Raw genomic sequence first — 23,552 nt, forward strand, 5'->3', positions numbered from 1 at the left:
CGGTGCTTGGTTTATCCAATTTCCGAAGTTTACTTATATCAGAGTTCATGGATGTCCTTCACCTCCATACATGTTGCCGAGATATCCGACAGACAGAATAGTGTTACTTGAAGTAACAAGACAGTTGGCAGCTTATGCGAAGGCATTCAGACACAGACATGGAAATGGAGTTCCGGTACCTATCATATTGGGCAATTCAGTTGAGGTATGTCCTAATGCTTTAGCCATGGATGACGCAGAGAAGGAGTTAGCTTTGTATTCTTTTTCATCCTTTGCCTTGAGGGAAAGCTTTGATCCACATGGATATTTAGAGGAGACAGTCGGTAGGAAGTTTAAGCATGAGTTTCAGATAGAAGATTTTATGATGAATCTCTTAGACGATCTTGAAGTGAAAAGAAAGATGCATTCTAGATTGCCTTTGGATTTCATCAGGAAATGCAAGATTTACAGAGTGGCCGACCAAGCACAGGACAGTGGCAGACATCTCCAGTCATCCTATGATCGAGAAAGCAAATCAGTAAGGTTAGATTGGAATGAGCCCGAGGTCGTGGATCTAGATGCTTTGATGGCTCCAGTCTTGTCTTCTACTCGCAGATGGGTTGATGTGCAGCATCAGAAGTTGAGAGAGCAAGGCATAGCTATGACTTTCACTTTGGAAGAAAAACCAGCCGAAGGTGGAGCTAGTGTGAGCGAAGGTAATCCTAATCCCAGAAATGCAAATGAAGGCAACCTTCGAAGTGCAAGTGAAGGCGATCTCCATCCAAGAGGCTCAAAGAGGAAAGAGAGACCCGGAAAGAGAGAATCTTCCAAGAAGAAACAAGAGGCCAGCCGAGATCGTTCATCCGGTACATCTTCTCGACAAGAGAAAAGGACACTTGAAGTAGAAGAGTCTATGGAGTCGATGGTTCAGAATGATAAAGAAGGACAGGTACCTCAAGGGTCGCCAAGTGGATCTCTCCAAGATTATGAGCTACATGAAGACAAGAACAATGACGAGGTAACATCTCCTCACAGAGAAGAAGAAATATTGCATAAGGAGATACAGGTTAGAGAGACAAGATCAGCCATCCCAGATTGGTTGAAGGAAAGATTAACAAAGGTGATTGTGATCGAGGACGAAGACAATGTGATTGATTTAGAGAGCCTTGTTGGACATTCCCAGGAAGTGACAGAGAAGAGAAAGGCTACCAAGATGTCCAAGATGATTAGAGATGAGACTGGGTCCAGAAAATTGCAGATAGCTACACCGGCAGTAGACAAGTATGAAGGTGAGATCTTAGCAGAGGAATATGATATAGAGACATTTGAGCTAGGTCCATCCACAGCCGAGCAGACACTAGATGATGCCACAGATTCATTTGAGGCATTGAAGGACAAGCTTAGAGAAGAAATGGAGAAGAGTAGAAAGCTTGAGAGGGAGGTCGGTGCATGGAGAACATATTTCAGCCATCTCAATCAGCCTTTAGGACGTCAGGATCCAGCAAGATCACCTATACAGGCACTTCCCCTTCAATCAATTGGTGAGGCAGAGAGATTTAGGAGTATGGTCCAGCGTATGAGTACTTGGATGGACAAATCTCATACAGTTGCCGTAGAATTTGCAACAAGGATGATGAAGACTATTCACCGAGCTATTCAGGTTCTTGAGATCATCCACAATTTGATGATAATGGTAGCCGCTTTTGCTCATACCAAGGACGTTATCATTCCTGTCTTGAAGGTAATTAGACAAACATCGAGGAAGGTCTTAGCGCAGGAAAAGATTATGGATGGAGGACCTCACAGTTTACTTCAGTGGTCAACCTTACTCCAGATGAAGGAAGTTCTCTTTGAGGACATCAGTACTAGGTGTAGTCATGTTGAGGAGGTGATCAACCCGATCCAGGACAGAGTATTTGAGGTACTTCGTACCATTCTTGGCAGGAGGATCGAAGTTGAGACAGATGTGGATTTGCAGGAATTGGAGGATAGGATCAAGGTCATCTTTTGCAAGGACGTCAATATCACAGATGAGCAACAGGACCAGATGTTTGCTACCATGCTCCTGATCGAAAAGACTAAGGAACTTGAACTTACATGGGACGCAGCTCTTCTAGATGCATTTGATCAGGTCATCCACTTGGAGGAAAGAATGAAGAATCTTCCCGAGATTCCAATTGCTGAGATCGAGGGAATCGTATCAAGATTCGTTGCATATGCTAAAAAGGAGCATTGGAAAGGGAATAAGATTCTAGATGAGAGGTTGTTATAGATGACATGGCACCTTAATTGTTATTGGTCTATGTCTCCTAGATTTTTGTGCCAAATTTATAATTGGCTATGCATTTAATGTTGTGCAATAAAAGGAGGCTATTTGTAACAAACCCTAATTAGGGTTTAGGTGTCATGATCTTGACCGTTGATCTGCTTTCAATCTGGACCATTCATTGTAATTGAGGATGCTATTTATACCCTCATTTTCATTTCATTTATAATAGAGAATAGAGATAGTTAAGAGATTAGAGAGAAAGTTTGATGTATTAGAGAGATTAGAAGCAATTTTTATTTTTGTAGCAAGATTGAGTTTGAGGAAAGGAATTCAAGCAATTGTTGTATATGATGACTTTGAAATCAATGAAATATTGAAGTTATGGTGTTTTGTTGCAACTTTCTTGGTTATCTTCATGGTTGTTCAATTTACTTGAATCATGCTCAATCAAAATAGTGTGTTAATTTGAAGGACATAGTGTGAGACTTGATCTTTGGTAGGATTCGCTTTCCATACCACTAGCTTCTTGCTGATTGTAGGAACGCCTTGCGTGGTCGACTGGAGATATTTGAATCACTTAACCTTCAATCATTATTGTATCTTGGATATGTACCTTCGTGGTAGTGTCTTTGATCTTTGATGCATTGAAAATCATTTTGTTACCTTAGAAGATCGCATCAATTTCAATTGAGTTGTTATTTTATGGCGAAATTGAAGTTGGTAGAATCTTGCCAAGTCTTGTCCACATGAAGTCATTCTTAGGGTTAGATTAGATTAGACCTCTTGCAAACCCTATCCTTTTGTCATTTTTTTTTGAAACCTTGTTTAGTTTAGTAAGACTTTCGGAGTGTAAGGCCCCTTGAGGACACAACAAATCACATCATACCGCTGGTGCTTATCCACACGTAGAGACCCTACTAACCAGAACATTGGAGTCATCCTAACTGATCCTTCATGCGAATCTTCAACAGTTAGCGACTTTATTCAAGAGAGGATAAGATGCCTTTAGGTATTTTATTCTGTGTATGATGGTGTACAAAATACACGTCAACAGGATCCAAGTGGTGCAACAAAGAATTGCTTGAGGACAAGCAATGATTGGGCTGGGAGGACTGTCATGTTCCCGATTTTTGAAGTGACAATTAATTAAATTGATTTTTATTAAGTTGTCAAAAATAAATAAAAAATCCTATGATGACTTAATATTAATCAATTTAGTCAAATAAACAATAGAATATTATAATGTCACTTTATTAAATAAAGATTTCCAATGTTCATGTCGGCCTCATCTTCTAGAAAGTTCCTAGAGGTCTTTATAAGGAGGCTTGTTGGGAGTTGTAAGGCATGCTTGTGATTTGATAAACAATTTTGTGATTTCTGGAGGCGAAAACCTTTAGGAGTTCGGAGAAGGGCTGGATGAAAACCCTGGTTCTTCTGGTGGGGTGGATTTGTGATAGTCTCACAAAGACAAATTTGTAAGGTTTAGGGTTTATTCTGAAATTAAGATATTAGCAGATATTAATGATCAATATTGTTTGATGATGTATTTCTTCCATCTTAAGTAAGGAAATAGTTCTATATGATTGAGAGCTGGTTGCTTGTATGCTTGGTGAGAATAGACCTGTGCATGAGGTGCTTGGGTGCTAATTGTGACGTAGCTGGGTTAAATACCCATATTGTCGGGTTAAGTAAGACGGAGCAATTTGATATTGCATATGCCAAACATGGGCCAATATAATATTTCTGGCAATCACACATAATATTGCAATCGAAGCCATTGTGGGATGATGTGACAGGAATATTTGAAGACTTTGGTGGCAGAACTTAGTAATATTGGGATAGCTGAATAGACAGCGATGCACATAATAATTGAGCAGCCAGACTATATTGAAAGCATTTGACGAGAACATAAGCTTATGATCACTATTGTGTTGGTTGAGGCTCGAGGTGTCACAGTGGTATATTGAGAAGAGTCGTGGGTCACCTTTGTGCAATTCGTGGCCAAGAGGAATTGATATATCTGGATGCTCTTTCTGTATGCAGTGGTGCCTTTATTGCAGTCTGGAAGTTTGGGTCTAGTGCGAATCTGGTAATTCATTATTCCTAAGCATTCGAGTTTGATTGTTTTCCATGGTAGCAATCAGAATATTGAAATTGCATAAGAATCGTAAACTCTTCTATTAATGATAGCAAATTCCCAACGCTAATCATTAATAATATTGTACAACCTTATATCTGTTGGGAAAGACTACTTGAGCATTATTGTTGCTGTAGTGAGAAGATAGAATTATAGAGCTACTGAAATATTTGCTTGCTGGTGTATGATTATTGCTGTCAATAGAGACCATCTCAGATTGTTCTTTTGGGGCATTTTGTTTATACAGTTGTCAGATATATCTTTGCATATGTTTCAATTTCATTGCAAGATTAGAAATTGAATTCACCAGATAGTTACGTTACAGTATTTGAAAAAGAAAGTATAGTTCCAAGTCTGGGGATATTACACCCATGTAGCCCCAAGTTAATACTTTATGCTAGTCGTGCAAGAGCCATACCATTATAAAAGAGAGCAAGGAAGTGGATGTTGCATATTTTAGGCGTCAAAGTCTGTTCAAAGGCCCAACTCAGCTGTAAGGAGGCTTTAAAAGTTTCAATGCAGCCATCATAGCATCCAAAGGGAGTTGCAACTATTGTAGAAGCTGCCTTACATGTTTGGGATTACTATATCATGTGGAAGGGTGTGGTACATCCCCAATAGGTAGTTACAGTATGAGGAATTAGTGCTGATGTGGATGTTTGACCAGTCAATAGCAGATTGGCAAGCACCTCAAGCACCTGAAGCATGTCAGGCAGGTCAACCATTGTGAATATAAATTATTATTGATTGCTGATGTAATTTTCGAGGATATGTACTTTGAATCACTAGTGAACAGAGTAGAAGGAGGAATTGTCAATGCAATACATGATGCGATAACTTTGTGTTTTTGACATGAATTTAAATATTTGAATCTATGAATTTAATGCTATGATCATATTCCTCAAACAAATTGCATAAACACAATTTGACCACCTGCATACCAACAGTTTGACAAAATGTTTGTGAGGGAAAAAAAGTCAGAAAATTTGCGTGTATGTTAAAATATCTGGGTACATGATATTACATAGTTGACCAAGAGTAGTTGGAACCCTTGTGTTATTGTTTGGGATTGTGTTCATTGCTTGAATGTTGCACGCCATCACAAGAAGTTTGGTATCTCATTTTTTACATTGTGGTTTGGCACAAGACTCAAATTTGTTGGAATGTTTTCCTTGAGCCTTAAACTTCTTTTTCTTTACTGTTTTATGATGTTGCGGCTGATCAAGTTTGTGTTATCACAGGAGCTAGTATGAGTGGGTGGGGGGAACCCCTATTAACCCCTTGTTGGTGTGAAAGGAGTGTTCTATCTAGCTAGTTCATCATCTACATCCTATTCACACTTATTACTTAAGTTTACTTAGGGTACAAATAGGATAATTATCACTTTGTCTCAAGTCATAAGATTATGCAATCCTATGTTCACCTTGGCCTATATAACCGAAGAGTTCCTTTTGTAATCTCATTCAAATTGTTTATCATTGTATATTTGCATCCTTTGATAGGATAGCATTATTCTCTCATTAGTTTATATTGCTTGTGCTTTCTTACAAGTTCCTAGATCTTGGGTGGCTACAATCTTTAGTGAAATATTGCATGGTATAGAGCATTCTATACCAAAACTTATATGGTATCAAAGCTTGTGAGATTGCTTCTTGATAGTCTTAATTGAGAGATCTAGGTTGTGATTCTTGGTAGATTGTGAGAAGTTGAGTATGCTCTTCTCTTGCATTGAATGATAATATGGAGAATCACAAAAACTTGGTAGAAATACCAGATTTGGTGGGCTTTTTTCTTTGTGGCTTTGTATTATAGCTCCATTTTGGAGCTTCTTGGTACATATTTGAGCTCACCATTGATTTCAGAGGGTCCAAGAAGTCTTTTTGGCCTTTTGTTTCATCCAAATTGGACATTTGAGGTCAAATTTACAAGGGTTTGAAGTTGGTAGGTGGTTGCTAGGTCTAAAAGGTAGCTGCAATTTTGGAGCATTTTGGGTCAAAACAGACTTTGCCATCATGTCTAGAAGGCCTAAGAACTTTAGGGTTGGTTGTCAATTCATCAAAATTGAGTACTAGAGAATTTCTTCCCCCCTTAGCCATATGGATCGCAAGTAATATTTTGTGGAATCTTCAAAACTTTTTGTTTGTGTCATCATAGTGCCGGGTTGTGTAGGTCTGGTACAATTGGGTAATAAAAAATAAATTTCAAAAAAATGTAATACCTTATGTATTGTAGACCCTATACAATAGGGTATTGCACACCCCATTGATCGACAATTTAAATTTTGAAGCCCCGATAATAAACCAATTATAATATGTTGAGGAATATTCCTTGCAAAAAATCGACTCCAGATTTGTTGGAGGGTAGAATATTTTGTTGAAAAATTAACATATTTTGCTCATTGCCAATTTGAAGAGTATCCCATTTAGAGGAAAGTATATACTAGTGAATTTTTTGGCAGAGGAATATTTTTGGTGGGAGTGGCAAATATTCTATTGATTGCAATTGTTGACGTAATTAATGCATACCAGTGTGTTTCCATAGGAGAAGTGCATGTGACAGGTTTTGAGTTTTTCAAATAACAATAGTTCATTCTTTGACACTTCATCCATAAAGAAGTACCAAATTGTCACATCCAATAAATTGTGGAGTTTGAGGATCTATAAGGTCAGTTTGGGAACATTTGCTGGGAGTTTGAAGGTGTTGAAAGCCTTTGCTAGCATAGAAAAACTGACTGGATAAATGGTAATTATTGTTTGTTCATTCCAAAATTTTGCTTGGTGGGCATTTATCTTGTGCTTGTGAATGGTGAAGATATTTTTGGTTAACATTCTGTGATGCCCCCAATCATGTCACAATGAATTTAGTTAAATAAAGTATAATAATAATATTCATTAACTTAATCATGAAATCAGAAATAAATTAAGTAATAAATAAGATTAAAGAATGTATATACAAATATATTATTTTTGCTCAGAAAATTGTCTTATTTATTAGACTTCACGATTTTCTGTATTTAGCCAAAGATTATAAGATAAATAAGACAAAGCAGAAAGTAATTACATTCAATCAAGTAAAGAAGGACCAGTTACTCCTGTCTTGGCAAATCACTTTCTTACTATGCATGATAACTAACAAAGATTAATTCTGGCCAGCCATACCTTGGCACCTAAGTACAAGGCAGATACAAATACATATTAATCACTCATGAAAAAAGGGTGCAAGTCTAACGAATACACAGCCAGTACTCACTTTATTCTGACAGCCAAATTCTATGTTTAATATACCATAACCAACTATACAAAGGTGGTTGTTATGGAAAGCAAGCATTGAAGTCAGCGGCTTAATCATAAGGGCAGCAATTCAGATCATTAATAGTGATCCACATAAGGTAATAAACTAAAACAAAAGATATTTGTATACAGTGATTGCAATCATATTAGATGTCGCGATTACCTTAGTAAAGAATGAGAATATTTGTAAGGAAATAACACAGCTGGGCAGCGATTAAGTATGAGGGTTGCAATCCTTGCAAAGGCAATAGACTCAATGAAAAGGTGTCTTCTCCTCATTTGAAGATATAAGAGGAAGGACAAATCACTTGGAAAAGGCATTGAAGGAACAGGACATTAAGTTACCGGCCGATCAAATTGCTGGCAATCATTGTGGAAGCAGCAGATTGGTATCTTGTATATTATTTATGAATTGAATGTTAATTCACAGTAATATTATATCTGAATTCTATTAGGAATTAGGAACAGATATATAGCCTATGGTATAAGTTGTTACATTTATTCTTATATAGACTTATAACAGAAATAATAAGATTATATTGTTAATCAGATTTATATAACAATTATGCTTAATTTCAGTTATTTACATATATATTCATAATACATGAGAGAATAGTATACAAATAGCCTAATCCTTAATCATTCTCTATTGCCCCTCATGAGGATAGGTTGGTTTTGTTAGGGAATGGCGGTTGTAATACCTCTCAAAATAGGTGAGCCAAGAGGTGTTATGGACGGGTGTTCTTGAAACCCTTGGGCCTATTTGTGGAGAATGGTTTTCCTAGTGCCCTAACAAGTAATTCCCCATCCTCCGTTAGGGTTGATGATTAGGAAAGAAGTAAGGATTGGGGCTTCAGTATAGTAACTATCAATTGTATTATGAATGCTAATTGTTCTCTAGTTTAGTGTTCTGATTTTAGGCATAATGATGTATGTTTTTTATACAGGCAGCCTCCTAGTAGGGGATATTACACATTCCCTGTGTAAGAAGAAATTGAAAAGAGCCATGAAAGGGCGTTTAATGCATTTTGTAGTGATTTTGTTTGGTGTTGAGTTCGGATCCTTACTGTAAAGTGAGAATGTTAGGGGTGTAAGAGTTGGTATAGAATGCTCTATACCATGCAAGATTTGACTGAAGATTGTAGCCACCCAAGATCTATGACTTCTATGAAAGCACAAGAGAATAATGCTATTCTATCAAAGGATGCAAATATAAAATGGTAAACAACTTGAATGAGATTACAAAGGGAACCCTTGGTTATAAGGCGAAGGTGAACCTTGATGTGTTTTATGCCAACAGAGTCTTTGGAAATTTATAGACCTAGCATATGTTTGATAAACTTTAAAATTTTAACATTCCTAGCATTAAAGGTACTTTATGGCATTGCGCAGATGAATTGAACCAGGCCTCCTTTGCTTGAATTCTGTGCTACATCTTTTTCCAGAAGACTTGGATGCCACTGCAATTCCTAGCAAGAGTTTTTGCAAATAAAGAAAGTGAAAGAGCACCATGTCACAGCCAAAAAAACAAAGAGCCCAATATTATAATGCAGAATGTTGTGAAAATAGCCACTTTTTGTAGTAAAGAGTGTCACTTCAATTGATGCATCGATAGTGTGAGGTTAGGGACTTAATGACACTGTTGATGGGATATTAGATACTATAACTTAACTTTTATATGGATCAGGATAAAGTTTATGTATGGGCAAAAGTGGAAGTGGTTAACTGAAAGCATTCATGCTAGCCTAATTATCTTACTGCTTATACATCTGCCATGAAATAGTGGCTTGCCAACAAAAGAAAATGTTGGAATTCATCAGTGTATATGTAATGATTTGGACACAAGTTGCAGAGCATAAGTTTATTTTACTGACAAGTTTATTGTGATACATTGATTAAGATTCTAAAAACTTTACTGCAGTTCTTTTTTCGAGGTGCAGCTTTGTGATTATAATTGTTTAGGTTTAGCACAAAGACATTTTTGTTGCCTGTAGTTGCCTTGCAGCATGGTTGAAATTCTAAGTAAATTTTTGAATCACATTTGATGTTGGTTTTGCATTCTGAAACAAGAAGGAATTGAGCAGCTGGATTCCTGTTTGTGGTCCAGCTAACAAAAAAATAAATATAGCTTAAATGCCAGCCTTTTAAATGTGGTTATCATGTGAAACAGAAAGTTGGTTCTAGTCAGCATAGGAATAGTGCTGGAAATTTTTACTGAATGTATTATTTCAACTTTCAAGTGTATTTTGGAAAGACATCAGGAGGAATTACTTATTAAGAATAATAAGGAGACTTCAGGTTTGATGCAAGAGGTTAGTTTTATTGTTCCTGGAAAATTTCTCCTCCATGCCCACTCTGCCAGAAAATAATACTTGCAAAACATGATAACACAATTAAGTTGTTAGAGGTGTGAAAACAAATAGGCTTGTAATGCGTGCTACGTTATGATGAATAGCATTTGCTTTACTTTTTTTTCTAATCCTGTAAGGTGTACCGATTATGCAGAAATCATGATGTTATGAACTCCTGATTATGAAGAAATCATGATGTTATGAACTCGTGATTATGAAGAAATTATGATATTATAAACTCTTGTAGCATTTTTAAATAATTGTGGTTTTACTGTGGATGCTATTAACCCTGTCAACTGTCTTGTTAACCAGGTTTTCATATTTGGATCTTTTAGTGAGGATGAAGCGTCCTTCTTCCAGAAGGACATTGTAGAAGAGGACACTAAATTATTCAAGCAGAATGATTTGCTGTTTGGTTCTTTCGATAGTCAAGTTGAATGTTTGCAGAAGAATCCTGAAATATCATCTAAGCAGGCATGTAATGGGGAAGTGAAAGTGAGTGATCATCTAAGATCGAATGTCAAGTCTCATATTCCCAATGATCAAGAAAATTTGGTTTCCAATAGGGGGAGAACTGGTGAGCAGTCCACAAAGAAGCAGGCTGTTAGTGGGAGTTGTGACACAAAAGGTATGCTGGATGGGAGAATGAGAATTTTCCATTATTATAAGCAACATCATAACTACTGGAAAGTAATATAATTTATTTTAATTTTTTCTATCATGTATGCAGTTGCTGCAGCAAATGGTGGTGATACATATTCGATGAAGTTAGAATCTAGTGGTGAATGCACAATAGTTGAAAATGGAGCGGGCAAAATGACTGATAGAACTAAAAGTTTGCAAGAATTCCTTGTTGAATCAAGTTCTAGCCTTGTGGGAAGTGACACCATCCAACGGCTTGACTCTTTAAGCTTAGAGAGCATTGATTCTGTTGAGGAATCTATGGAGTATCCATCCTTGATGAGTGAAAATATTCCTATGTCATGGGCAGCAAAATTTGGAGGAAAGGAAGGAAATGGGCAAGTTGCATATTCTCATGGAGGTGATAAAAGTAGGAAAAAATCTGGGGTAGTGTCAACTATACCAAAGCTTTCTCAAGGGAAATCAAGCACCAGCTTGATTGAAAATGTTGGCAGCATTTCCGCAAGTGGAATGGGAGTCATGATGAAGAGGTGGCAGCCAAGAGGTCTTAAAAATGCAGGAAATTTGTGCTTTCTTAATGCAACGCTGCAAGCACTTCTTTCATGTGCCCCTTTTTTCCAACTTTTACAAATCCTCAGATCTCGTGATATTCCGGAGGTTAGTGCTAGTCTGTAACAAGTTTTCAACTGGTTCATGCTTAGTAAAGATGAGGATTTTCTATTGCTCATAATAAAATTCGGTAAACATATGATAGCATCTTCTATAATATTGATATTGAGGAGAAACTGTATCCTTACTATTTTTAAAGTGTTTAAATGTTATTTTAACAAACATGATTGGTTTCACCCTAAAAGCTTTAGATTCTCAAACAGGTTGGCTATCCAACACTTCGGGCATTTGTTCAATTTCTGGACGAGATTCAGGAAGAGAAACCTGCTGATTCAGTCCTTGAAAGGAATGAACAGGAGATTGGATGGCTTGAATCTGGGAAGCCTTTTTATCCAACAATGTTTGACCCTGTACTTAAGTTGTTTAGTCCTGACCAACCGCTTAGTTCTCTGGGAAGACCGAGGTATATATTTGCACTGTATCAGTAAGGACAATGTTTTTGTCAATTATTAAATTAAAGAATACATAACTTGAGGTTTTCTTCTTCAAAACCCTTGGAATAAGCAATTGTTTATTGTTTAGTTCTTAATGCATTTATTTACATTGTAGGTTCAAGAATTCATTCTCTATTTTAATATATTTTTCATGTCTGCCAATTCGTCCATAACAGGGTTAAAAGTGTGGTTAGGAACCTGTCATGGAAGGTAAAGGCATATATCTAACTGACAGAGAAATTTTTAAATAAACAATTTCTCATCCCTACATATCATTCTTCTTGCATAGTTTTGGGTTGTTATGGAGAAGCCTTAGAGAAATTTAGCAGGTCTATCTGGAAAGATTGTGGCAGCCGCTATGTCTGTTTTGGACACTCGTTGCTATTCTTTTTTGTTTGTTTGTTAATGCATGCTTTTCTTGATGGTAGCTACTTCTCATGCACTGGCTATAAGTACTGCAATGGTAGGGAAGGACTAACAGTATTGTGGAATTCGTGTTAGCGAGGAATTGGTTTACAGATTTATCTATGTAGGGATTGTCCTCATGGAATCATGAAAACAAGGTTGTTCTGTTTTGTATGTACAAGAATTGGTGATGTTCCAAAATATATGAGGTCTATGCTTTTCTTATCTATCATTTGGTGGTTGCAGCTTCCATCATTGAATGCTAATGATATGACTCATACGATTATCCTACATGAACAAACAAACTAATCCTAATTGGATTATCTGAGGTGGGATTTGAGATTGAAGTCTAGGCATTTATGCCATTATATTAGTTTATGAGGCGCGTTACCAGTATATAAGATAAACCATAAAGGCAGTATGAAATGAAAGATCACGTATTTACAGAGAATTTTCTAGTGAAATATTCACTGCCTTGAAGTTATTGCTTAATTCTCGAGTTCCAGGTTCTTTCCACCTTCAGCTTTCCCAAGTGGAAAATTATTTAATTTTGCACAAACGCTTGCAAAATTAAAATCTATTTTTTCTGCATTATACTATTGAATATTCATTTTGTGCTATTTGATGTAAGAAAGCTAAGCCGAAATATTAAAGCAGGAGGCACAAGCCTTATAAAGCTAAAAAGTGGCTAAAGCTAAAATCACAGACAAAATTTTAAAGAAGGATATTTCTCATTAAGAAAGGAATGATAATATTCTGTTGCAAATAAAAAGGTTAGGGCAATGATTAAAAACATTTGAAGAGTTTATACCTTTACTATCTTGGAGCACCTGTGACTTTTTCTAGCAAACATATTATTGCAAGCAGATACGAGACATTGGATGATCAGGATATATTTATATAAGTATGGGATGTTGGAGGATCAGGATATATTTTGAAGGCCCTTTCAATGGCGCAGATTTGTTTGAACTTTGTGATGTATATAAATATGGAAGAGATTGCTCAATTGTGAAATTTTTTTACTGTCTAGGTTGCTGTTTTATTTTTTTCCAGCAAGCTTTCTTCCTTTTGAGAGCTATGCAATAGTGTATTTTGCCACCCCAGTCTTTGGTTCTATGTGGATGGTTTAGCCTCATTGTAGTGTTAAACTTCTTACTTCTGGCATAAGCAATTTATTGTTGAATGTTTAGATTCTAGGTTTTTTGTGCATATTGTGTTTTTTTGGGAGTAACTGCACACTATATGGTACATCACCCTTTTATTTTTACATTTAATATAATTTCTCCCATCTTTACCACTCCTCCCCAAAGCATTTTAGATAGCTTTAGGATTAGCTGGTCTATGTGTGAAGATATTTTGAACCAAACCCAGAGTTCTCCATGTCATGGTCTGTCTTCTGATGCATTTATTAGACAGTTTGATGTGTCAACAAAGTACATGTTAGAAGAAATTATATAGGGTTTTTTCTGTTTAATAATAACTATTGGAGCTTGTTCCACAGTAACATTTACTTCCTTACAAAAAACCATTGGACTAGTTTGGAGGCCATATATTCCTTTTCCTTTTCATCTACCCCAGAAGTTTGTTTTGAATTTCTTTAGTACATTGAGATGGTCTTCTGGAGGTACAGTCTTCCTAGATCTTGTATAGATCAGGATTCAATCGACAATTATAGAATAGGAGAGGAATCTTTCCATTTAAAAATTAAAGATATATTAGTATATCAGAGGATAATATTGGTTTTACTTTTAATACTTGTAAAGTTAGATTTCACACTTCTAGTGGATTTGTTTGAAAATTGGCATAAATATCCCATTAGAAGCATTATAGACAAGATCCAGATAAACATATTATAGATTCAATGGGGAATTCCTCAAAGTCACTTTCTCATGGTATCTTTGTCCGAGCTCCTCAATTTTCCTTCCACGCTGCATGTTACAGCCACTGTGGCTTTTGGGTTCTAACCTCTCTCTGTGTTTAGTTTCTTGCAGTTTCATCATAAACATAACCTTGTGCTCCCTTCTTCTACCCATTATTCCTTTTTGATCCTCCAAATTCCAAGGTGAATTAGAAACCTGTAGTTTGAACAAAGCTAGTACAAGCCATCAACTGATATTATCGTTTTACATCCCGAAGGAACATAGTAGTTTACCCACAATGCCTACTGTAAATGGCTTCACAAACAAATCATGAGTTCCAGGTGTATTGATTGGGACAATACACGCTCTACAATTATGAGTCTACTGGATACCCTCATTAATCTCTGGGGTGGCAAGAAGAGTCCTAATCAGTTTTAAAAAATTCTTGATGAATATGAGATGAATTTTTTTGTTTAAACTTTATAGCCTTTAAGCATGCTAGTTTAGGATGTTCTTGACTGATGACATGACTGATTCAGTTTACCAATTTTCTGAAAGAATGATTCTGATCATTATTTCCAAAGCCAGACTGATGCAAATGACAAATAATCTGTTTTTGGTGGATTTAATCCAAATCACTGCTTAACATATAATTAATGGGTCTTCAGGCATTATGAATTTTCTGTTTTTGATGAGATTGATCCTCCAAATTGATCTCACTAAGTGCTTTAAATTCTTTAATGTCTTCTTCAGTACCTTCAAAAAAATTATAACCTTGAGTTGTTCAAAGTTTCAGACCTGTGATAAAATTTGCAAGCTTATCATGACTGCTTATGTAATTACTAGATTATGTGCTAATAGAATCTCTTCCGACAAAAAGATACTCTTTAAGGAGTCCCTGAAGCTTCTAGCGATTCAGCTTATCTTTCATAATATTGAACTCCTAATGTATATATTTGCATACTTTTTAAATCTTCTGATTTTTAGTGAGATGGATTCTCCATATCAACTTCCTTTGAGGGCTTAACTAGATTGTCTTCTTCATTACCTTTGAGAAAAATCAGAGCCTTGATTTCTTCATTGATGGAGTAAATTAATATCTATGTTTGACTCTTAATTGGGGCTTCTTCAAGGGTCTTAAATTCTTGAATGTGTTTTTTATTACCTTTAGAAAAAACATCTGAACTGTGAAATCTTCCAAGTTTTAGATTGAAATTGCAATCAAATCTGCAAGACTATCATTGTCCCTTTAATAATTGCAAGACTATTTAAATAAAATCTGTCCAAGCAAACGATGTCTCTTATTAATTATTTACAGTTTGAATCCCTTTTTTTTGGAAAAGTTTAGATCATCTCTTTCTTGTTTCCTTGTTCTTATAGGAGATCATTATTTCCAAATTCTTAATAATATGTTTTTTAAAGGCTTATTGGGATCTTGGTTCAACTTAAGATTATCCATTGCAATATCCCAGTCTGCAATAGTTATAAACTTATTTGTTTATGTGTCTCTTCGTCAATCATCTGTTTATTATTGCAGGCAAGAAGATGCCCAAGAGTTTCTTCTTTTTGTTATGGATAGGATGCATGGTGAACTATTACAGCTGGATGGCAGCAATTCATCAATGATTACAGTTAGTGGAGATGATGACTGGGAGACTGTTGGACCCAAGAACCGGAGTGCAGTGACTAGAACTCAAAGTTTTATGGATTCGGCTCTAAGTGGCATATTTGGAGGGCAGCTGAGAAGTGTGGTAAAATCAAGAGGTAAATATGTCTAAATATGTGTTGCAAAATCACATTTTTCTCATAGTTTATAATTAATCATTTTTGGCTGCAATTTTTGAATATGGAAGTTAAGGCTGATGATTATGATTAACATCAGACCATGACTTATGATCAGAAACATTGGTGCAAAACACATTCACATAGTTTAATCCAGAAGCATTCTTGATCACTAATATGGACCATATAAATATCACGCGTTTCTTATGGGTGGATTTCTCTGAATATTGAGGATACGTTCTTTCTGAACATTGTACAGAAGATCCTTAGAGATGAGGAATAGAAAGTGCTTATGATTAGTAGCGATAAAAACATCATGTCCTGAAATGGCTGTAGGATTGAGTGGTACCTGGCATCTTTATATGTCTGTAGATGGTAAATTGTGATATAGGATATGAGATGATAATAGATACAGATATTCAAATGAAAAGCTGCGACCAATAAAAAAGGATACCTAATAAATGTTGTTTGTAATTAGGGCTGGCGGATTCCAATTGCCTTGGGCAACATTGGAATCCGCCTCCATCATATAGGGCCAGGCCCAATACATCTCGGCTCCCACCTAAAAGGCTCCCACGCTACACTCAAACACATCACGCCTCCTTGATAGGGCCGACCCTATCCAATTCAATTAAAAGGAATTAATATAATTAATAATGTTTAAATGCAAAGAAGGCCGACATGTTAAAAGGTAATATGTCTCCTATAAATGTAACATTTGCTTCTCATTATCATCACTCAATTCAAGCAGATGAAAATTATATTCGGTGAAAAGCGAACTTTATATTAAGGCATCTGGCAAACAGCGAACTTCTCTAGATAGCAGCAGTAGACAGCGAACTCCATTAGGTAGCAGCAGATCCTCAATAGGAGACAGCAAACTCCATCAGACATCAGCAGATCCTCAATAGGAGACAGCGAACTCCATCAGACATCAGCAGATCCCTAATTGAAGGCAGCGAACTTCATAAGAGGCAGCAGACCATACAGCGAACTTCATAAGAGGCAGCAGACCATATCCAAAATACAGCGAACTCCATTAAAGGACTGTGACCTACTTGAAAGATAAGTGTGTAATGTTCAGTTGAATTCAAAATCATAATCAGATCTGAGGATCCTTTGGCTGGGTTTTTCCTCCTTGGAGGTTTTCCCAGGGTAACTGTGTTTGTCTTTTGCATTTCATTTCCTTTATTATGCTCAAGTCTGGAAAACAATAAATTAATTAACCTTATTCTAATTTTCTGAGTTTTATTCAATCTGAAAGTACTAAAATTAACAATAAATACCATTCGAAAAGATAAAGGAGTAACACAATCCCAAATCAAACATACTCGTGGCCAAAGGAGATAAGAAGGATTCAAGAGAAATTAGACAGCAAATTGAATAAACAAGGAAGGTGAACATGGCAAGCCCAAATGGTGAAGAAAGAAGATAGAGACAGAGTGCTAAGAGGGAAGAAAGACATTACAGGAGATTCTTAAATGCAGAAAAGAGGAATGAGAGTGCCAATGAAGGGTGCTGCTGAGTGTGCCAAGATAGGTGTTGTTAGAAAAGAGAAAGATAGAGAAATTAGAGAAGAATGGAAGACCTCGGAGAAATAAAATTCATGACTGGGAAAGGCAGGACGATGTATAACAAGGTTGGAGAAGAGCATTGACAACTATGGAAGATCTAAAAAGTTGTTGTTAGGAGACTGTAGTAGCATGAAGGCTCCATCCCTATCGCAACACTCCAAAAGACCAGATCTATGAAACATAACAGTCAAGTTAGATGATAGATTCCTTGAATTCTTTAAAAATATGAAGAAAGTCCTATCCATTCAAGGGGAATATTTGGAGGAGTTAGTCAATAAAACTATAAGGAAACTAAGAAGAGAAGAAATAAAAAAGAAAAAGAAAGCCATGTTTAAATTTGGGAGAAGAGTTATGTTAATTAACCGATGAAATGTCATTAACAAACCTTTGACCTTCATTACGAATATCATTTTTACAATTTTTTACACTTTTTGTTTATGGTGGTAGTTTATAGTTGGGGCCATGATAGACTCCTAGGCATCTCCGGGTTGGTTAGGGGACCCCTTGGAGTCCTCAGGACATCATACCGTCCTTGATGTCTTGGTGGCATCTTGGCAACGATGGCAGTGTGGCAGGGGGATGTTTCCCCTGAGTCCTTGCATCTTGGAAACATCCCCGTCCTAGAAATGCGAAGATTTGGAGGGGGGACGCATCCCCATGGTTCAATAGTTCGAAACATAGACTCCCCATGGCTAATAGAACAAGACAACAATAATGAGAAGCCAAATGTTTAACCAGTAGTGTTTTGTTAAATCTTGGTCTCATCATATCTTGAATCAAAATAAAATTTATCGCAAATCTCTCAAAGCTATGTCCAAAGCTATGAAAGGGAAAGAGCTTAAAATGTACAAAACTAATGGACAATTTGATCTTTCAAATGAAAGGTTAGCTTGGGACAATGTCCCACTGGGTATGCCAAATGTAAACATGCAATTTAGAATGAAAAGGAATGTTATTTAAAACAAATTAATAAATTGAACCATTCAAACCACACACAAACCTTGTGATAGTGTAGATGGATAGCTCTGTAAATATACGTTTGTTTCTCGTTTCTGCAGCATCTACTTACAGATGTTGTTAATGAGGATGAGGATGAGATGACCACAATTAACCAGTTGTCCTGATTTATTGATTTTATTCATTTATTTTCTCAAGCAGGTAATTAGTTTGGTTTTTCATTTTTCTTTTTCAAAGATTTATTGTTTATGTCAAGAAATTAGTTTGCTGAATGTTTTGATTTGATTTGATTTTAAGATTTATTAAATTAATTTATGGATTTTTGATTTAAAAATGGAAAATTGGAAATTTATGGATAATGGAATTATGTAAATTAATTAATTAACCAGAATCATTTATTTAATTGATTTTGATTAAGTGAATTGATTTTTAATTAATTGGGTGTTTGTTAGGTTATAGTGTGCTAGCAAGATTTAACTGTCGACAATTCTAACTTTCCAGTTGTCACTTGCCTCAAGTTTCAACCCTTTTGGTAACAAAAAGTTTCAAACTTAAAAAATGGAGTTATCACTTTTCATACAATTGAAAGAGCCAGTAGCAAATCTTAGAGCTATCATATCAACAATCGTATCTATATCTTGCTTCCTTTTACTCTCTCTACATTTGATCTGCAAAAGTACATATATAAAAAAGGAAGATGCAATGCAGTATTCCCACCCGCACTGGAATTTGCAGTGCAGTACTCTACTGCAAACATTCAACCTTCTTTTATTTTCCACACTTAACATCTGACCCATTTGATATTATAGTAATTATATCTTCCTTACCAATTACTTTTATAGTCTATAAAAAATGAACCAACTATAAAAAATATCTCAATATTTCACTTACATCTCATGAATTAGGGGGTTTAAAACAACTATTTTGTCAAAAAGTTCTACTTTATTGCTTCTTAATAATATATAGAATTGATTTGGGCAGCAAGTGATTGTGACTAACCCACCCAGAAGTATTCTACTGTCTGGTGATTTAGCAGGATAATATTATCTTTCAGTTTAATTAAGTATCACTGGGGGTTGGCAAATGACACAAGATATACTGATATTTACATTTACATTTCCATAACTTAAACTATGCCTACACACTCAATACCATCTGTCTTCAATAATGTGCACATCATCATTGGAATTTTTATTTAGGATGGAACATAACACTCAGGAATTGGCTTTGTGGATCTCTTTGCAGATTCTTTTTGTCCGTAGATTAGGGGATCTGGTGCTGTCATTTATCAGATGTTTACGATTGCTTGGCTTCCTAGATGTAGAATACAACCCTTTTTTTGTTCTTCATGCAGGAGATAAGTACCAAGAGCATTTGAAAGCAGCTACACTTTTAAGACATTCTTTAGCCGGATAGTTCTACCTTCTAAATTTTGTCATCAAATTGTACTGTAGGCTGGTAAATTACACCCATAGCACCAACTGCCAACATTTCAAAAATTGAAACTATGTTTATTTAATCCTGTCAGTCTTGAATAATCTGTACATCATTATTGGAGTTCTAGCATGGCACTGTTTCCTCTGAGGATAGATCATAGGTTCAATTCCAATCTTTTTGCTAATTTCTTTTTCCCTTACATTAGGGCTCTGGTGCGATTGATTAACAGATGTTTATGATAGCTTGATTCACTGGAAGTAGAATACAACTCTTCTCAATTGTTGTATGTACCTCATTCAGGAGATGGCTACCAATAGCATCTGAAAGCAGCTCCACCCAAAGCTCTGGGCAACATTAGAGACATTATTTTTTGCCATTGGGCTGCGCTGGATCCAACATGAATTCCTTTATCAGTTTTCCAATGATATTGTAGTGCTATTCTTGTGTGTATCAAACTAATTCTTTAAGCATTTTCTTGAATACGAGATTCAACATTTTCTTTTTGGACAGGTAACAGAGCTTCAGCTACTATTCAACCTTTTATGTTGCTTCATTTGGACATTTTTCCTGAAGCTGTTAGGACAGTTGAAGATGCTCTTCGCCTCTTTGCATCTCCAGAGTCAGTTGAAGGTTATAGAGCTTCTACAGGCAAGGTATATTTTTTAAGTTTTTCACAATCATGAATCATGGTTAATGGCTGTGTTTTCTGTACAGAAGTATGTTCGTATAAATGAGAGTTGATGTTTAGATGCTTGGCAATGTGTACACATTTCAGTGTACAAGGAGGTTTCTTTTTATGTGACATAGTTTTATCTTGCAGGAGATCAAATATTTTTTTTTTAATGATTTATCTCCTGCTTTTATCATTAAGGATTTTTTGGGTGCTCTTGCTATCTGTTTTATTAAACTTTTTGTATGCATTATGTGGTGTCTCCTGGTAGTTTGAAGAGAAATATTATTGCGTTGTTGCTATTGACTTGATCACTATTTATTCTCGAACATCTCAGGACTTTTTATATGTCAGATGACTTTAAGTCTTTAACCATTACTTGCCTTTAGCTGCCACCTATCTGCCCTGTCTCCATTCATGACCTGTTGTGCAGATCACTTATTTTCTGACATATTTTGGTGTTGTCCGCTGAATGGTTCTCATATTTAAGTGGTTTAATTACTAGGTTTTCCTTTTTAATTTATGGCACTTTCAATTAAATGTTTTGTACAAAAATCTTTGAAACAACTATAGGAAAATAGAAGTGTAGTACCTTTTGAATGTGAACAAATCTAAGTATTATAAATGAGGAGGTTCCTGAATAAGTTAACTAGAGCACAGCCTCATGATGGGAAGCACCGAGTGAGAATATCACTTGCCTCCTATTAACAGTGTTTTGAACAGTTTGCAAATACATGCTTCTGATTGGTCAGGCATGATAGGAAATCCAAAAGGAGAGTGTATATTGATAAATTTGTTCTGGCATGCATTTAGTAAAGTCTTTCTGAGATTGGCGGTATTCTAATCATAAACATGTCTCTCTCTCTCAAGGACAAGAAGAAATATTCTATCCATGTTCCAATCAACAGTATTGGCTGTGGGGTTCTATTACAAGGACAACGCAAGCATATCCATTGCAGATACACTGGAAGGATTCTGCTTTCAACTTTTGCTACCCTAATGATCTCCATCCCATTTAAGCAACTTATTTCATTTGTGTTTTCATGAAGATAGAGAAAATCAAAACCCTTGATTTTATTACTAGTATCAACTTCTGTGTTATATTCTTCAACTTGAGGATTTCATCTAAATTATTGAGTGATTGCTCTGTCTTTCAATAACAGATCAATTTTTGTGAATGTCATGTTTGTTGGATTGGCGATGTCCCCTATCTTGCATCCTTTAAATGAAAGAATGTCTTGGAGATTTTCCTTTCTATATTATGCGTTTTTGTATCTTTGTTTTATTCAACTTGCTATGTGTTTGCTTGAGCAGCCTCATCTCAATTTTATGCAATTTTGTATATAAGCGTATGGTATGCTGATATCTGATATTGTAATATCAATTAATAACTTCTCCATTTCCCTGTTTGATATCATTTATAGATTTGCATATGCAATTTGCACATATGTTTTAGCTCTGATGGGAACCGCATTACATCAAACACTGATTCAAATTTTGTGGTCTTTTTTCTTCTAAATGATGTTAAAGTAGCCTAGTTTTAACTTGCATGGAAGCAAGTGGATAGAACTCTGAATTGTTTGGTTGTGGCACAGGAAGGCATTGTGAGTGCAAGCAAGTCTGTAAAATTACAGACTCTGTCAAAGGTGTTGATATTGCATTTAATGCGCTTTAGTTATGGAAGTAAAGGCACCAGCAAGCTACATAAACCTGTGCGCTTCAATACAGAGATTGCTCTAGGGCGTGAATTGCTTGTCTCTCCAACAACAGAAGTAAGTCTTAAAGTTGTCAAATGTGTTTCACTTAATGTAATTAGTTGTCTAATTCTTAATATTGCTTTATTATTTTTAAAACATTTGTCATTGTATTGATAAACTGTCAAAATTCTACAGGGCAGGAGATATGAACTAGTTGCAACTATAACGCACCATGGATGGGACCCTTCAAGAGGGCATTATACAGCTGATGCAAAATATTCTGATGGTCGTTGGCTACAATTTGATGATGCAACTGTGTCTGTTGTAGGATTGAACAAAGTACTCCATGATCAAGCATATGTATTATTTTATAAACAAATATGAGGATATAGATATGCCACAACACATCTTACATGTCTGCACAGAGTTTTGGTTGCAGATTCAGAATTTTCATATTTCGAATTTCAATTTGATGCCTGATAAACACTTTAAGATTTTCTTGTTTGGGGAAACAAATGGTGTTTTTGATTGATTACACTTTGTTGTGAAAATCACTTCACTTTCTTGGGGGGCTGATATCGATTCTTTATTCATTATTCTATAATATTTTGTAAGAGAACCGTATCTGTAACAGATTTCTTTTATTGTTTTTTGGTATAGAATTATTTCAAATTATACATATAACAATAAAAATCATCTGTCTCAAAGCTTCAGAATCACTTTAGCTAAGTCAATAAACGTATGGATGTTAAAAGAATTCCTCTGAAAATAAGTTGTAATAATTCTAGGGAAATTTTTGATAAATTTAAAATACGAAGTATATCTTTCAGATTTTAAATTAGCGTGATTTTTATGGCTTGCCAAGCACATGTTAATTTTGTTTATTTGAAACCATGTCAGTATTGGCTGTGATAAATCCATGGTTAGACTCTATTATTAAACGAGTTTTGACTTTTGTAAGAAGTTTCTGAGTATTGCAGTGCTTCTTTTAAGCAATTCCTTGTCTAGCCTTTCACCAGTTATGCAGATAGCTGTAATTATTGGGCATGATAACCTTCAAGGAGGTGAGTCCTGACAACGTTTCTATTGGAGCTTGAGTTTGTCTTGTCAATTTAAAATTTATGCTGTAGCTTATGTTGCTTTATATGGATACCTCCACCATTGGCATGAAATCAAAACAAAATGGCCGTGGTGTTCAATTCTATGAAATGTCTTTTTTGCAGCCTCTTTAATTTTTTAGCGTTTAATTCTATGAAGTATCTTTTTTGCAGCCTCTTCAATTTTCTATAGGATAATCAATAGATGAGTGGTTGATGAATGCATTTTACATATTTTGTGATCTATAAATATTGTAAAAATAATGAGTGGCCAAAATATTAAGAGTAATACATATCTGAATA

The 23,552-nt window shown here is 35.7% G+C and overlaps 1 protein-coding gene across 2 annotated transcripts in view; it reads left to right on the top strand.

Annotated features, from left to right (window-relative positions):
• The window catches only part of LOC131059997 (ubiquitin carboxyl-terminal hydrolase 24), a 44,225-nt gene extending 21,538 nt beyond the window's left edge, over nucleotides 1-22,687 (top strand). The window contains exons 2-8 of one of the 2 annotated variants that reach the window (XM_057993078.2): nucleotides 10,339-10,654; nucleotides 10,757-11,325; nucleotides 11,541-11,740; nucleotides 15,573-15,799; nucleotides 20,296-20,438; nucleotides 22,051-22,227; nucleotides 22,348-22,687. In XM_057993078.2, coding sequence (XP_057849061.1) covers nucleotides 10,339-10,654; nucleotides 10,757-11,325; nucleotides 11,541-11,740; nucleotides 15,573-15,799; nucleotides 20,296-20,438; nucleotides 22,051-22,227; nucleotides 22,348-22,536 — 1,821 coding nt within the window. In that variant the 3' untranslated portion in view covers nucleotides 22,537-22,687. The remainder of the gene's footprint in view (nucleotides 1-10,338; nucleotides 10,655-10,756; nucleotides 11,326-11,540; nucleotides 11,741-15,572; nucleotides 15,800-20,295; nucleotides 20,439-22,050; nucleotides 22,228-22,347) is intronic. The other variant, XM_057993079.2, reaches the window with a different exon arrangement.
• Nucleotides 22,688-23,552: the final 865 nt, after the last annotated feature.

Source organism: Cryptomeria japonica, chromosome 8, assembly GCF_030272615.1.
Source record: "Cryptomeria japonica chromosome 8, Sugi_1.0, whole genome shotgun sequence".
Classification (NCBI taxonomy): domain Eukaryota; kingdom Viridiplantae; phylum Streptophyta; class Pinopsida; order Cupressales; family Cupressaceae; genus Cryptomeria; species Cryptomeria japonica.